A 13,932-nucleotide genomic window follows, 5' to 3' on the forward strand; every position below is an offset into this window, starting at 1 on the left:
AAAATCCGGCAGAGTCTCCCCTATACCTAGGACCTACCCAACCTGCAAAAGGGTTCAAAACACACTTCTATACTCACAATCCATATATCCACAGTTCAATCATATCACACAGCCCCTCCTGAGCCCATCAAATCAGTCATCCATCACAATACGTAAAATTTCAATTTATTCCTTATTATTGATCATTTTTGCAAAAACTGCCCAAATCAGTTCTAAAAATTCTAAAACTTTGCCCCGCGGTCCTTAGCAATATTACTAAGCTATTGCAAAAAGAATCATAATTTTCTAAGCTACCACGAATATTTTATGGATTTTTAATCCTATTTAAGCACTAGAAAATTATGAAAAAGCAAGGTTCGGGTTTACCTTTGCCGATTCCGACTTCGGGAACGCGCTCGGGACGTCTGACAATGGGGGGCTAGCCAAAACCTCGGTCCAATTCGGAGACTTTTCGGTACAGTGCATGCGGCGAAATTTGCAGACTCGGTCAACTGTCGAATTTCTGCGAATCGAGGATACCTACACGAAGCCCATAATACGGGGGTTAGTACATAAATTTTTCAGAATTTTCTAAGCTCATTAAATGCTCGGAAAAACACTGCGAAGTTCCGTGGGACCCACCGAAAAACGGTGTCGGAAAAATTTGAAATTTATGTCGTTGCGAAACTCTCGACGAATGGAGCGTGCTGGTGGCCTCGGTTTTCTCGTGGAATTCACGGTTTTGGAGAAATCTAGCCCAAAAGTCGAAATGGGCTAAAATCTTCCCGAGCAAAAATTGGACAAACCGCTCGATGGATTTCGGCGTTCTTGGTGTCTATGGAAAGCTCTCGCCGAGTAGATGATTTTAGACACAAGACCCGGTCTAATTGGTGGCCGGATCGGCCGGATTTGGCCGGGGAAGCTGAATCGACGCGCGCAGGGGCGTTGCGCGTTTTCCGGCCGTTTAGGCGGCGTACCGGCTGGGAGGGTGGCGGCGCGTCAGTGGTGAGGCGGTGGTGGCCGGCTGGGGGTGGGGAGGAGAGAGAAAAGAGAGAGAAAAGGGAAAGGGACGACGTGCGCGGGGAAGAAAAAGGGAAGATCCGGTCCGGTTCGATTCGGAATACAAAATTTTGAATTTTTACTCTGCCTTGGGACCGAAAACGAGGTCCAAAAATTCTGAAAAAATTCCAGAAAACTCAGAAAAATACGTAGATTCCAAATATATTTTTAGTTTTGCCACGTGGTCTTTAAATTAATTTTTAAAATTCATCAAAGTTTATATTTTCGGAAAATCGAACCCGATTTTTAAAATCCGAAAAATCTCAAAAAAATTCCTAAAGTTTAAATAAAATTAAAATACCAAAAATGCTCATAAAATTTAAAATTTTGGGGTGTTACATTGGTAGTCCAAAGCCTATTTTTCAGAAATTAGAAGTGTTTTTATTAGCAAAATTACAATTTTATACAATTTTATTTAAACCCTAATTAAATATCCTTTCAAACCCTTCTTTTTAAGTTATAAAACAAAACAAATTATATTAGATCATATGCATATATATTTATAAATTTCTTTTTTTTAAAAAGTATAGATCATAATATAAAAAATTTAAGAATTTAATAAAACATATTATTTATTATTAACTATTTTTTCTATTTGAAAAAAATATATTATTATTAAGTAATTGTGTTTTAACATTTTTTATTAAATAATTATTATTACAAAAATATTTGATATTTTTATAAAATTTATAATTATTTATATATAAAATAAATATTTATTTAAATATAAAATTTAAATATAAAATAAATTTAATAGAATTAATTATTTTAAATCGAAAGAAAACTAATGGAGTTAATATAATTAGGAGTTGATTTAAACGGCAAAGGCTGATATAACGTGATTTTTAATATATTTTAAGGATTAGTTTGTAAATTATCCTAAAATTTAATGTTATTTTTTAAAATAAAACAGTAAATAAAAATATCAAAGTTTAGGTGTTATTTCATAATTAACCTATTTACCCATTATTAAGCTAGTTTAACCACACAAGCTTCATAACAATGCCGACGGAAACAATATGACTTCGGTTGATAGATCTGATTAAAATTACTAAAAAGACCCATTCCAATACTTGTCTATACACCCAAGCCCCCAAAGCTCCATCTCTCCCAAAAATCTACTCCTCTCTTTGCCTGGCTCTACCGCCTTAATATTTTCCTCCCTAAAACCTGCAGTCTCTCAACGCCCCCTTACCAACATACAATTCTCAATGCACAACTCTCCCGCTTTCTCTCCTCCTTCGATGTGCTAGCGTTTCAATCGCCGGAACCCTAACCGGCTATTCGCTGCCGGCGAATTCTCCGGCGAGTCTCATTTGAGCTGTTTCTTTTAGGGTTTATCTATTGGATTCGATTCTACAATTCGATTGATTCTGATTCTTCTTCTTGAATTTTAGGGTCTCTCTATTTGTATTCCCCTCTCTCCCTTTTTGCGTGCTTGTGTAATCAACAGCAGTAAAGCATATGGCACCTGGGCGTAAAAAAGGAGCGAACAAGGCAAAGACGAAGAGTCAATTGAGTTTGGGCGATCTCGTTCTTGCCAAAGTAAAGGGCTTCCCTCCTTGGCCTGCCAAGGTATTTTGTTTTCCTTGTCCGTTTCAATCTCGATTAATTGGTTTTTTGATGATATCTCGATTAAATGGTTGCATGCTTATCTGTGTAACAGCTTTTTGATTATCTTTTTGCTTGTCAAATCATGAATCAATTTTGAGACTGCGGTTCAATAGTTCGTTTGCAAATGTTTTATTACCGACTTCTGTAGTGTGCTGTGGACTTGTCCGAAGGATTTTGATTCATTTTTGTTTAGATTTTAGTTCTATGCATTTTTTTTGCATATAAAAGTACTGATTATGTGGGAATTATCGCTTTTAAGATGCACTCTGTTGAGTACAGTAATACATTGATAGTTTCTGTTGCTATTTGTGAGATAATTTATGTAATCTGCAATTCTATTTGTTTGGATTTTATTTTTGTTGTCATCTTCTGGGTACCGGGTAATAACTGTCACATTCCTGTAACTGAAGTTATTTTATTGGCCTTTCTTCCTTTTACCTGTTTGGTTTCATTTGATTTAATTTTTCCTGTTAGGGTTTTCTTAGCTTTATCATTTCTTGGTAACTTGATTAGTTTTTGGGAATGACAAGTATTTTTGTTGATTTAAAGTTGGTGCAATATGCATTTGAACTTTGCCATTTACTTGTATCCTTGGATTTGATGGTAAATTTTAAATGATTTCAGTTTTTGTTTTGATTAAAATAGGCCATTTAGTGCAAATGTTTGTATAAGATTTGGGCACAAATTAACTTTCGTTTTGTGGTTACACGGTGAGTTTATATGTGGTGACTATCTTGGATAAGTTAGATAGTGAGGCCTCTCTATCTCTCTTTCTGTTCCTTTTTTTACTTTTTATTCTTCTGAGTACTTAACTTTCTCCATTATAGGTTGGTCTAATAATAATTAGTTATCATTACGTTAGTGGGTTAGTTCAATAAAAAACTCTCTTTAGTTGTTCATTTGGCTTATGTTGATGAAATTTTGAGGTTGTATGTTAACTTGGCTGTTATATGAGAAACTTGGAACTAAAGAATGGGAGAAAGATATTTATAGATTAGCAAAGAGAAGAGAAAGGAAATGTCAAGATCTCAATCAAGTTAGGTGCATTAAGGATAAAAAAAGAAAAATGTTGGTGAAAGATGAGAACATTAAAGAAAGATGGAGAAATTATTTTAATAATCTCTTTAATAATAGTCAAAATGATAATAGCATGAATATAGACTAGAGAACAATAGAAAAGAATGTGAATTATATTAGAAGGATTAGATCTTTAGAAGTAAAGGAAGCACTTAAGAGAATGAAGTGGGTAAAGCTTGTGGACCCGATGCAATACTAATTGAAGTGTGGAAGTGTTTGGGAGATATGAGAGTGGCATGGTTAACTAAATTATTTAATAAGATTCTAAACTCAAAGAAAATGCTTGATGAATGGAGGAGGAGTATTTTAGTACCTATTTTTAAAAATAAGGGAGACATACAGAGTTGCTCAAACTATAGGGAAATTAAACTCATGAGCTATACTATGAAGTTGTGGGAGAGAGTTGTGGAGCATCGACTACGTCATGATACTTCTATCTCTCTTAATCAATTTGGCTTCATGCCCGGTCGTTCAACTATGGAAGCGATCTATCTCATTAGAAGATTGATGGAGAAATATAAAGATGTGAAGAAAGATCTACACATGGTTTTTATTGATTTGGAGAAGGCTTATGATAGTGTTCCAAGAGATGTTTTATGGAGTGTATTAGAATAAAAGAGGGTATCTATTAGGTCCATACAAGTGTTGAAAGACATGTATGAAGGAGCAATTACTATTGTGTGCACAGTGGGAGGGGAAAACGAGATTTTCCGATCTCAATTGGATTACACCAAGGATCAGCTATAAGTCCTTACCTTTTTACATTAGTTTTAGATGAATTGACGAAACATATACAAAAGAGTATTCCTTGGTACATGATGTTTGCGGATGATATTGTTCTGATAGATGAGATGCGAGAAGGAGTCAATAGAAAGCTAGAACTTTGGAGAAGTATTCTAGAGTCAAAGGATTTTAAGTTAAGTAGAACGAAGACAGAATACATGCATTGCAAGTTCAGTGAAGGCCAAACTGGTGATAGGGAAGGAGTTAGTTTGGATGGAGTGGTACTGTCTCAAAGTAATCACTTTAAATATCTCTGCTCAGTCCTTCAAGTAGATGGGGGATGTGAGGAGGATGTTAGTCATAGGATTAAAGCCGGATGGTTGAAGTGGAGACGTGCCACGGGAGTTTTATGTGATCGCAAGATTCTCAATAAGTTGAAAGGAAAATTTTACTGTACAGCCATACGACCGGCTATGTTATATTGGAGTGAGTGTTGGGCACTGAATGAGTTGTATGCATCTAAGATAAGAGTTGCGGAGATGAGAATGTTAAGGTGGATGAGTGGCCATACTAGATTAGATAAAGTCCGTAATGAGAGTATTAGAGAAAAGGTAGGAGTGGTGCCAATTGAGGATAAGTTGAGAGAAGGGAGATTGAGATGGTTTGGTCATGTGAAGCGTGGACATACGGAGGCTTCAGTTCGACAAATAGAGCACATGAGGGTAGAGGATAGAAAGAAAAAAAAGGGATAAACCTAAATTGACTTGGAGGAGACTAGTACAACATGACCTAGAAGCATTACACATTTCTGAGGATTTAATCCAAAATCGTTTATAGGGAAGAAAGCGAATCCATATAGCCGACCCCAAATTTTTGGAATAAAAGTTTAGTTGAGTTGTATGTTAACTTGGCTAGTTTTGAGCCTGATGTTGTTTATTTATTTATTTGCTATTTTCAGATAAGCCGCCCTGAAGATTGGGAGCGAGCCCCTGACCCTAAGAAATACTTTGTCCAGTTTTTTGGAACTGAAGAAATGTAAGTGTCATTTTTTACATAATTTAAATTATTATTATTATTATTTTTTTGCATAGTGAATGCTTGGAATAGGACTATCTTGCTGACTTTTAGTTGGTTTAGTAACATTGGTTTGTTTGTTTTCAGTTTATATGTTTTTATTGAAGTTAGAGCCATATAATTGAGTTCTTATACGTAGTTGGTTGTTGCCAATGTTTTGTTTCAAAAGTTTGCACTAGATTGTATATGTGCACTTGACTCATTATTTCTGATGGCTTTAATCTCTCTCTCTCTCTCTCTCTCTCTCTCTCTCTCTCTCTATCGCTATATATATGTATGAATGATGGCAAAATGTGCTTTGATGATAATCTTCATTGATAATAGTTAGTAGCATTAATTTAGTAGGTTGGATTCGGGATTGCTCTATTTTTTTTGTCTTTTATTTTTCCTCTTCCCTGGATGGGGCTTTTTTTTTTTTTTGGGGGGGGGGGTTGTAGGGGACATGTTAAGAACGCATTGTGGGACCCCTAGGCAAAGCTGGTTGAATTTTAGGAATTTACTTCATATTATTACTAGATATTAATTCTTGTTTTAATTATGAATTTCCTTTTTAGAATTGTGATCCCTCTTATTCAAGGATTGCTATTATTATTAGGACTTCTAATTCTAGTAGAATTCTAATAAATCTTGTGTAAACCTCTCTTATCTTAATAATAATACCAATCCCTGTATAAGAGGGAATACAATTTTGGAAAAGAAATAACTCTTAATTAAAACAAGAATTAATATCTAATATTAATAGGAAGTAAATCCCTAAAATTCAACCAGTTTTGCTAAGGGGTTCCACAATGCGTCCATAACATCACTCCCCCCTGAAGAAGGAGCTTCTCCTCAAGCTCAATAGTAGGATAAGACTATGAATCACCCATAGTCCCTTTGCTCCGTTGCTTCCTCTGAATCATCCATCTACAACTAAAACAACTTCTTACATTATTGCCTGGAGGAATATGGTTTGCCGCAATTATAGTAAAGCCCCTTTGCACTTCGCTTAGCCATCTCTGGACGGCTCAAGCTTTAATAAAGGGAGACAAAACACTTCATAAACTGGAATTGTGTAATGTGCTAATGGCTTGGTTGGCAGTAGCCTTGGTTACAAGCAGAATTGATGAAGTAGGTATTGTTCTTGTATTGGACCACGAATTCGTTCAATTTTCTTTTAGTTACTATTTTCTTTCAAAGGCTCTTACCAAGTTCATAATTGCCACCAAGCTTAAGGGATTTTGCATCTCTACATCAATCTGGATTAAATTTATCAGGCCTGCAGTAAACTAATCAATCTGTTGATCTAGTTGAACTGTTTTTACACGAGCTAGAAGGCTCTGGAACTGACGTTGGTATTCTTCATCCGTCCCTACTTCAAATTAGCCAATTCGCCTAAAGGATTGTTACTGAGTGGAGACTCGAATCCCAAATTGCTATACTCTTTAAACGTGTTCCACGATAGTCGGGGCATGGTTTTAAATTGCAGTTGTAGCCGCGTTTGCAGTTATGATCACGAGTGACAGAAATGGGCCTGTAACGGCTAGAATGTAACGGTAACGACTTGTCGTTATGTAAATTTTTTTGAAAAATTTGTAAAGCTCATGAAATAAATAAATATTCAAAGATATAATTAAAACTAAGATATATAATTAAATAATAAGCACCAATATGCTAAATAAAGACATTAATTTCGCTATTCTGCTATGCCATTAGTATTAATCAATTTAAAACCAAAATAACTAAGAAGATAGTAAACAACCAACCTTATTACCATCAAAATAAGTGTCTAGGAGATTCTTGATTATCTTGATTTTGATTCTAGGACTGGGATTGGGAGTTCTAGTCATTAGCTTAGGTTGTAGACTTGCTCACTATATAATTAGGTTATTAAATTACTATGTGATTAGGTTGTAAACTTACTATTTAATTTAGAAAATCAATTTCAAGAGTTAATTTCAAGATTAATTACTTTCCTCAAATTTTTTCTTACCAAAGCCTAAATTTATACTTAGCAAACATTATTAATGCCTAAACTTTCTTTGATATTATTTTCTAATTGTTTATGTATTTACCTAAAAATATTCAAAAATAGCTAAAAATTAGGAAAGAAAATAATTTACCCTTCAATCTTCTTTACTTCAAAATTACCTTGTCTATTTGATGATCCATGCTCTTGAGCTCAAAAATTTGGAGAGAAATGAATTATTTCATTTGAGTTGGTTGTGGAGAAAATTGAAAGAAAATGGCTTAGTTGCCTTGAGAGAAAATGAAAAGGTGCTAAAATGAATGAACGAAGATAGTTTTTTGCCCTAAAAAAGTTTCCTCTATTGCATTTCATATGAAAGAGGTAAAAAAAAAAGCTAATAATTCTTAGTTGGAAAAGTAACGGCCCTTGCGACTGTTACGTAATGGTCGGTAACGGCTGTTACCTTTAAATAACGGCTGTTACCTTTAAATAACGGCTGTTACAGCTTTTATAGTTACAAATTTAAAATATCTGTTAAATAACGGTGGTAACGGTAATGGTAACGGTAAGCCAAAAAACTTTTAAATAAGTAACGGTCATTATTTAAAACTATGAGTCGGAGTTCTTCTTGTTCTAATCTGTAGAACTAGAGTTGTGCCTCTCTTGTCACATGGAATGCTGCAAGGTTCACCTTATCTATTTCTTGCGTCTGTTGGTTTAAAAAAAAATTGTTTTTATTGGTGTAACCAAATCAACTGATCTTCGGATCCATCAAATGTTGGAAAATTCAACTTCGTATATCTTGGTACTACCCTTGTACGGGGTCTGCCTCTATAGTTGTTACTGCTAGTCGAGCCGCCCTCTGTTTTCTTGCCTTGGCTCTTGTAAGTTCCTTAAATGAACTTTTGTAATTGACAGGACAAGTTTTACAATTGGGATTCCAATTTCGACTTCGATGCTTAATCTGATCTTCCATCCTTGATTCAGCCTGTACTACCCTTGCTTCAGTCAATGCTTGTGCTTCTTGGAATAGTGTGCTCAATTTTTCTCTCGGGTTTGTATTGTCCATGGCAGCTAGCTCTGATACCAATTTGTTATAATCTCTTGCCTAAGATCTAGTCACGGGCCTATTAATAGTGCAATCAGATTCAAAGGCTAAGGATTTTGTTTTACCTCGATTCTTTCCTTGACCTATTGTTTTTGAAAACGTGAGCTCGTTAAAAGGGAGTCCTAACCTTAGACTCATTGGAGAAGGGAGAGTCTAGATCTCAATTTAATTGAAAATAGTTCTGCTTGATTTTATTAATTCAAGTTAACCCTTTTGTAAGAGAGGTTTACACAAGATTTATTAGAATTCTACTAGAATTAAAAGTTCTAATAATAATAGTAATCCCTGTATAAGAGGGATTATATTTCTGAAAAGGAAATAACTCTTAATTAAAAAAAGAAGTAATATCTAATAATAATAGGAAGTAAATTCCTAAAATTCAACCAACTTTGCCGAGGGGTTCCGCAATGCGTCCATAACAAGACACAACCATTTTGAAGTTTATGAAGCCCACAAATAAATTTTGTTTACAGTTGGATGAATAAGTTTTTTTTTCCCAATTATTTAAGAAATTAGTTCAGCTCTATTTTCTCTAAATGATTTTTCTTTTCCATGTTATATTTTGCTTTTAACTATGGAACTCGGTTATCTTCTGTTGGAATATAACAAATTGTCATTGTTTGGATCAAACCCAGGGTAGTCTACCAGCCCCTATCTCCTGTGAAAACAGACTGCATGGTTCATTTTAGAAAAACAGTGGATAACATTACCTCTCTAAATTGTAATATTTTTCTTTAATATTTTTGTCAAATAATTAATCAAATAGTGATAGACAAAAAAAAAAAAATGATAAATTAAGTAAATTGCACCTAGATTAAGGGTGTTCTTGTAATTTACTTTTGCACTTGTAAGAGGGGGAAAAAAAAAGAAGTCAAGATACTTACTGGCCAGGATGAAGAATAAATGCATTAGTTTGATCTGCCTTCATATAGTATTTGATCAAGGGGTAGAGGCCCCATTCCTCATTGATTAGGTCTATTAGCACTTGTGTTGGACCTTATTTCACTCCATTTTTTTTTTGTCTTCCTGCAGAGCCTTTGTTGCTCCTGGTGATATTCAGGTATTTACAAGTGAATTAATGAATAAATTGTCAGCTCGATGTCAAGGTAAGACTAAGTATTTTGCCCAAGCTGTGAAGGAAATCTCTGCAGCATTTCAAGAGTTACAGAAGGGAAAGTCAAGTGGTTTATTAGGTACTGATAGATCAACACTAGGCTTTGATGCTGCGTCTACTGATGGGATAGAAGATGAGATGGAGCTTGAATTAAATGATGGCATGGGTACAAGTGTCTTCAAAAGAGAAACATGGGATCAGGAAGGTGATTTTAGTTCTAAGTTGAAGCATTGTTCACATAGACTAGGCCAGACTGAATATGAAGATGTAAAGCCTACTATTTCAGCTGATGTGAATGATAATTCATCCCTGGCTATGTCTTCGGAGAAGAAAGTTAAAATATCACATGGTGAACAGATGCAGGTCGTATTATCTAAATCTTGTTTGGATGATCCTTCATATGTAAAGGATGGAGAGTCCGGTGATGTAAATGAGGATGTTAGTTGCACAAAGAACCCTGAAAATGGTGATAGAGCATGGGCCAATGGTCATAAGTCCAAGAGTATGGCTGCTGAAACAAAGAGGAAACCTGATGTTGCTGTTGAGGGGCATATCCTCCCTGAAAATGGTAAAAAAGTGAAAGATAAAATTGCAACTGGTGGCACCATGAGGGGGTTTTCCCCTGATGCTCTTAAATCAGATTCTGAAGCTGTTAAATCAGATTCTGAAATCAGAACTGGGAAAAAGGCAAAAGAACTTCAAAAAGACAAAAAGGGTTTAATGGTACCTGATAGTATGCATGAAAACGTATTGAATTCCATTGGTGAGATCTCTGACAAGAAAAAGAGGGCCCAATCTGGGCTTGGAAAAGCAAGTGAAGCTTTACATCCTGCAACAAAGCCAAAGCGTGTAGATGTGGGGGATGATACTGCTAAGGAATCTATCACAGAAAACATGAAGAGTGATTCTTCAAGTTCTAATGCAGTCAAACAGTCCACATCACATGAAAAAAGAGAAATCCTTTTGGCATTAAGAGCCCAAACAGGAAAAGGGAAATTTGTTGGTTCTGCTCAAACGGCAAAAAATAAATCTGATATTTCTTCCCAAACGGGCAAAGTTAAATCTTATGTCTCCATAAAAATGTGTGAAGCTAAATCTGATGCTCCAGCACCAGCTGGAAAAGTTAAATCTAATGCATCTGCCCAAATGGGTAATGCTAAATCTGATATTTCTGCTCAAACAGGAAAAGTTAGATCTGATGTTTCCAGTGATGAAGCTGTGCTGCCTGTATCAAAACGTCGCAGGCGGGCAATGGAGGCAATGTCTGACTCTGTGTCCCTTAATTCCAATGATAAGACTGAAAAAGGTCCTGTGGAGCTGAAGAATGACTCTGCTTCTAATAATACTAGAGTTCCAGTTAATCAACTGCCCAAAAGACGGAGAGCTGTTTGCCTCTACGATGATGATGATGAAGGGGAAGGGCCTAAAACTCCAATTTATGGAGGATCCACCAGAAGTGTTAGAGCACCTCTAGCTGTTTTTGATACTTCTACAGGAACGGACTCACATTTTGGGGGTTCTGTTAATAATCAGCTGGGAAGGTCTATTAATGTTCAGCCAAGTGTTGAAGATTCTTCCAGATTGAAGCATAGCAGTTCAAGGGAATTATCCTCACAGTTGCATGATGAATCTCTTTCACCTAGCCGACCAAAAAGTGTGAAGAGGCCTGATAGTCGTGACTTTGTTAGTCCTGGTAAATTAGCAGGAGAGCACTTATTGTCCAAGGATGCCAAATTAATGTTGAGTTCCCCCAAGAGGTCTCCTCATTCGCTTCCCGTCACCAGACCAGCTGTGGAACAACATAAAGCCTCAAAACCTTTAGTTAAATCTTCCAATGGCAGTACTCCGAAAAAAGCCCAGTCTGGGTCTGCTAAGGTTATGGGTCTGGTTTCTGATAGTTTGAATACTTCTCAGAATCATTTACTGAGCCAAAGAAATAGATCAGGTGTATCTGGAGAAAGACCCAAAAATACTCCAAAAGCACGGATGGGTGACCATGCTGTTTTAATGGAACCATCAACAGAGTATAATCCTTTGCCTGGTGAAATGCTTGAATTGTATTGTTGTGATTCTATCATTTGCTTCTTGTTTGTTGTCAAATGACTATATTTCATGCACTTGCCTAATTACAGACAAGCATGGGTTACAGAAGATAGAGACATTTCATTGGTTGATTCCAAGACTCCAGATTCTGTTATGTCCATGAAACACCTTATTGCAGCTGCTCAAGCTAAAAGGAAAGAAGCTCACTCACAAGCTCACTCGCAACATTTCTCTCTTGGAAACCCTAATTCTTTTATGTCCATCAATGATCCTCAGGGAAGAAGTCCCAGTCCCTCATCACTCCAACCATTTTTATCTGGCTCCAGCACTGTGTTACAGAATGATCTACAGAGCTTTCAACATCGCACAAATGTACTTTCTCCATCAACTCATGGTCATCAATCAGCATCACACAACCAAGTAGAAGCTGAAGAAATTGACGAGCAAAGAGTTAGTTCTGGACACAAGATTGTTGGAGGCTCTCTAAGTGGTGGAACTGAGGCTGCTGTAGCTCGTGATGCTTTTGAGGGGATGATAGAGACTTTATCAAGGACAAAAGAAAGTATTGGGCGTGCTACTCGGCTTGCCATTGACTGTGCCAAGTATGGCATTGCCAATGAGGTATTTTAAATATATGCTAACAATTTATATTTTGCCATTCATTGAATGACTTGCAAAAGAAAAAATTTTTGTTCTGAACATGCTTCCATAGCTGAGACATAGCCAAACTGGTCGCTCAACTATCCTTTGGTGAGGAGCTTGTGTGCTTAACTCCTATTGTGCTAATCTATTCAAAATAAATTGTTAACTGGTTTTATCAATATACGTTACAAGGTTTTCAATAATCAAGAACTTTAATGCATTGCTGGTAATCTGTTTTCTGCTGATCTATCTCGGATATGGGGATTGGGTGTGTCTGGGTAGGGATTTTCTTTAATTTTTCCACCTGTGTGAGATGAATACTTTAAGATAAAGTCAAGAGTGAGAATAGCAAGGCTGAGGGGGTTGTAACATTATGGTATGTTATAAAGCATATAGTTATGAGTATTTTTTCAACAAAATTTTGGTTCTTTTTGAAGATCATTCATAATTTTTTTAGCATTTTTTCCCAATACATTTTAGAGCTAGACTATATGTTAATCTGGAAAAAGAAAGCGGCTGGCTGCTGAGGTTCATTGCAATGGACTTCCCTTTTTAACGTAAACTCAACGTGTTGGCCTTACATCTTGAATTTTGCTAAGAAACAGTGAAATGCTTGGTTGTTTTTCAGATTATTATGGTGGGCTCCGGGGATTATCATGGTTGGCAGTGTTTACTGTTTACTTGATACTGAAATGAGATGGAATTTTGAAGTTATTCATCTTTATCCAGCCTAGGTAGTTGAACTCAGCATACGTGATTTTTTCATTCTCTGGACTTCCATATCTTTTTTAGTACTGACAAATGAACTCAATTAGGTTACTGAAGAGAATGACAGTACAGTTGAGTGAGCCTTTGCTTTGATAAGGTGCCATTGTTGTTTTTGTAACTTTTAATTTAGTGGCACAGAGACTTTCTTTGCTTCTTCTGTTATTGAACAAATAAAAAGCTGTTCCCAATTTTAATTTATCATTTATGTTGAACCTTAGACTGACTGAAATTAAGGTTTGATTCTTTTTAGTAACGTGTATTTTGTTTTCCTTTTCCCTCAGTTCTAGTTTTTTTAAATAAAATCCACCTTCTTTGATATTTGATGAATTTAGGTGTGTTGTGTCAATACCAATAAAGAAAACAGACAAGAATTTTGTCATTATGATGGGAACTACTGGATTATGCATGTGGTGCATTTTCTTAATTTGTTAGCAATAGGAAGAAGATGAGAAGTTGATATAAGACGAAGAAGAGGCGTCCGAATCTCTGCATGCATGGCCGAAGGAAGAAGATGAGGAGTTAATATAAGAAGAAGATGAGCTGCTTAATAGAAGGCTGATTGTTTCAAGGCCTAAATTATAGACCTACAACTAAAAGCTCATCATTGGAAATGGTATTATGTTTAGGGTTTAGGGCTCATCTTAATGTGAAGCCTTAAGCTACAACTAGAAGCCCATCATTATTACAAGACCTACAACTAAGGGCTTGGCATATTATTTCTTTTACTAACGTTAGTCTTGTAAAATGTACACATTATAAAATATCTAAAAAATATAAAAAGTA

The 13,932-nt window shown here is 35.8% G+C and overlaps 1 protein-coding gene across 7 annotated transcripts in view; it reads left to right on the top strand.

The window, feature by feature from the left end:
- Nucleotides 1-2,052: 2,052 nt before the first annotated feature.
- The window catches only part of LOC110656878 (ENHANCER OF AG-4 protein 2), a 34,176-nt gene continuing 22,296 nt past the window's right edge, over nt 2,053-13,932 (top strand). For 6 of the 7 annotated variants that reach the window (XR_002495231.2, XR_002495233.2, XR_002495234.2 and 3 more), the window contains exons 1-4: nt 2,053-2,613; nt 5,411-5,487; nt 9,615-11,720; nt 11,829-12,360. Coding sequence is in view for 2 of the 7 variants with exons in the window: in XM_021813857.2 (XP_021669549.2) it covers nt 2,503-2,613; nt 5,411-5,487; nt 9,615-11,720; nt 11,829-12,360 (2,826 nt within the window). In the remaining 5 variants the exon portion in view is untranslated. The remainder of the gene's footprint in view (nt 2,614-5,410; nt 5,488-9,614; nt 11,721-11,828; nt 12,361-13,932) is intronic. The other variant, XR_002495232.2, reaches the window with a different exon arrangement.

This window comes from Hevea brasiliensis, chromosome 6 (genome assembly GCF_030052815.1).
Source record: "Hevea brasiliensis isolate MT/VB/25A 57/8 chromosome 6, ASM3005281v1, whole genome shotgun sequence".
Lineage (NCBI taxonomy): Eukaryota > Viridiplantae > Streptophyta > Magnoliopsida > Malpighiales > Euphorbiaceae > Hevea > Hevea brasiliensis.